This window comes from Branchiostoma belcheri, unplaced genomic scaffold, assembly GCF_001625305.1.
Source record: "Branchiostoma belcheri isolate BF01 breed outbred unplaced genomic scaffold, Haploidv18h27 scaffold80, whole genome shotgun sequence".
Classification (NCBI taxonomy): domain Eukaryota; kingdom Metazoa; phylum Chordata; class Leptocardii; order Amphioxiformes; family Branchiostomatidae; genus Branchiostoma; species Branchiostoma belcheri.
In genome coordinates this window covers 13,640-16,961 of record NW_017804465.1, presented here as the reverse complement: position 1 = coordinate 16,961, position 3,322 = coordinate 13,640, and the positions used below count along the sequence as shown (strand labels likewise).

Below are 3,322 nucleotides of genomic sequence, written 5' to 3'. Positions count from 1 at the left end.
CACTTATTTCTGACAGGAAAAGCTATCTGTCACCAAAAAAGTCAAGACCATAGCATGTTCAGAACAAAAGATACAAAAAACGGAAGTTCTGCTGCAGTACCAAGGCCATCCACCAGGAGGCCCATATTTGACCTTGACCTTCGTCTTCCTAAGACTTACCAACATACCAAATATCATCACAATCCATAAAGACGTTCTGAAGTTATGATGACCACAAAGTTGCGGAAACACACACAGACACACAGACACAGACACACACAGACACACACAGGCACACAGACAGACACGCCAAAAACAATACCTCCATTTTTCATGGAGGTAATTACCAGTCGTGTTGTATTGAAACGACAGGCATGCGGGGTTTGCGCAGCAGGCGCTTACACAGAACTCTAGGGTAACGCCAACATGGCTGGCTATGTCCACTGCATGTCCTCCACAACCAGTCTGGGGGAAGTGGCGAAACACTGATAGCCCACACGTTTCTGGATCATGAGAACGTGGAAAATAATTCCCGGCACGGTGATTATTTGATACGTTGTCGTGTCATTAATGAGGTGCTCGAATAGATGCGAATTGCGCTATACCAGGCATACAAAGTTACATTCATTCAGTAGATAGATGCGAATTGCGCAGGCATACAAAGTTACATTCATTCAGTAGATAGATGCGAATTTCGCAGGCATGCAAAGTTACATTCATTCAGTAGATAGATGCGAATTGCGCAGGCATACAAAGTTACATTCATTCAGTAGATAGATGCGAATTTCGCAGGCATACAAAGTTACATTCATTCAGTAGATAGATGCGAATTGCGCAGGCATACAAAGTTACATTCATTCAGTAACTCTGTTCCCATTTTAAGGCACCCCAGATTCCACAAACCACATACCACATGGTACAGACGGACAGACAGACACACACACACACACAGACACACACACACACACACACACACACACACACACACACACAACCACACACACACACAAACACAAACACACACACATGCACACACACAACACAAAAAGGAATATACTCCTTACCATACGTGTTGTTACTTGTGTAGGAGAAATTGAACCCCTGACGTGCTTCACTGTTGTCAGATGTGAACCTCAGGAGCATCACGTTAGATGTGCTGACGATAGGGCTGACTGACTGTGGACCCGTTAACCTAGAGATCCAAGAATAAATAGTAATCGAGCCAATCTATGTCTCAATGCGGTCTGGTTTCCATCCCCCCCTCAAAAAAAGCAATCGAAGCTTTTCGGGATATGTATATATACACCATAGATTGGTCATCACCATTTTTTCATACCAACATTTCATGACCAGACATGGTGACGGCACACTCAAGTTATATCAGCTTAATTATTTTATGCCGTCACGAACGCAGATAGAGGACAAATATGGAAGAGGACAATACTCATTTTCACCTGTGAGTTAAGTGAGGAAAGTCGTGTAAAGTGCCTTCCCTTTTTTTTTTTAACGGTATCGCTCAATGCAAGGCCAATTATATTTGGCCACTTCTAGGCATAGAGCTAGAGGTACTTAGAGGAGTATATTATAGCTATGTCAATCCCTATACTTTCCAAGCAGTGGTTAGGGTTTGGGGTTATTTTTGGCGTGTTTTTAGACTTTTTCAAACCCCGATAAAAAGTGTAAAAACACACCAAAAATACCGAAAATCCAAAACTCTGCTTGGAGAGTACCTTTGCCAAAGGCATAGGATCGGTGGCATGTCAGGACTCGAACCTGGGACCTCTTGGTTCCCAGTCGAGCACTCTGCCGCTACGCCACACGACCCCACATATTACTAGCTGCAGCATTGATATGAGGTAGTTCTTATCAATAGATTATAGTTTAGGGCCTTACTCCTGTAACACCGCCGCACTTGCACTGTCTCCATCGTAGATGCGCAAAAAGTCATAATCTTGCTCCACGTCGAAGCTGTCAAACGTGAGACGGATCGTGCTTCCTGCCGGGACGGTGATCAGCCACTCGCAATTCAGGCTGTTGCCATAGTTAGCGGGGTAGTTCGGTGACGTGACAGGACCTCCAGAGGGAGCCGTCAAGGTGCCTCCACATCCAGAGACGCCCGGTAACACTAACAGGAACACGAGGAAGCACAGGGCAAGTGCCTCCGACCTGCGCGGGGATGACCCCGCCATGCTGCCTGAGAACGATAGAATAAAATTGAAAATGAGTTTATTTGGCAGCTTCTATACACCCCCATGAAACTCCTTCCTCTTCGCCCCCGCCGTTCTGCTTCGCCCCCGCCCCGTTCTGCTTCGCCCCCGCAAAAAATCTGCTTCGCCCCCGTCGTTCCTCTACGCCCCCGGCGCAATTCTGCTTTGCCCCCGTCCTTCTGCTTAGCCCCCAATGGCGGCACAGCTCACAGTCGACACGAAAATTGTCTGCAAAATAACAATAAAGGCTGTGCCGCCAAATTTAAAGTAGCCCATGCTCCGGCAAACATTCTGGACCACCTTTCTGCCAAGTGGCGTTGCACAAATCCTTCCCATTCAAAAGTTTACCCCTACCTCACGGCCCGTCAGTGGTTCTTACGTTTATAAGTACTGGCGGGAAATTTCACTCACGGCTGGACAGACGCTAGGCTGATCGCCATGGAAGGTGGGTACTAATTAAAGCCAACTTGGATAATGGCGGGATTTTGTATCAGCCAACTGAACAGTAACTAATCGTGTTCCTTTTGATACAAGTAGACAATAGTGAAAAAATGACAGCTATCAGTAATAGCGTTAAGTTAAAAATTGTGCTGCAAATACTAAGTAGAATTTATAAGGCAATACCTTGCTGTGAGAGGTGACATGGATTTAGAATGCTGTGTAAAAACTAGACGAGACCACTGACGGGCCGTGAGGTAGGGGTAAACTTTTGAATGGGAAGGATTTGTGCAACGCCACTTGGCAGAAAGGTGGTCCAGAATGTTTGCCGGAGCATGGGCTACTTTAAATTTGGCGGCACAGCCTTTATTGTTATTTTGCAGACGATTTTCGTGTCGACTGTGAGCTGTGCCGCCATTGGGGGCTAAGCAGAAGGACGGGGGCAAAGCAGAATTGCGCCGGGGGCGTAGAGGAACGACGGGGGCGAAGCAGATTTTTTGCGGGGGCGAAGCAGAACGGGGCGGGGGCGAAGCAGAACGGCGGGGGCGAAGAGGAAGGAGTTTCATGGGGGTGCTATAGTTTTGTTGACTTTTCACGCTCAAAGATGCGGACCGTTGGGCAACCGATAAGTTACCAAATGTCATTGGTCCTCGAGGTCATCATAAGACTACTGGAAGACTTTAAAGATCAATGGAAGA

General features: G+C 46.8%; 1 protein-coding gene across 1 annotated transcript in view; it reads right to left on the bottom strand.

Annotated features, from left to right (window-relative positions):
• LOC109486431 (CUB domain-containing protein 2-like) overlaps positions 1 to 2,168 on the bottom strand; it is a 2,205-nt gene extending 37 nt beyond the window's left edge. The window contains exons 1-2 of the mRNA XM_019790263.1: positions 1,873 to 2,168; positions 1,044 to 1,171 (exon numbers count right to left, since the gene is read on the bottom strand). Coding sequence (XP_019645822.1) covers positions 1,044 to 1,171; positions 1,873 to 2,168 — 424 coding nt within the window. The remainder of the gene's footprint in view (positions 1 to 1,043; positions 1,172 to 1,872) is intronic.
• Between the last annotated feature and the right edge of the window lie 1,154 nt (positions 2,169 to 3,322).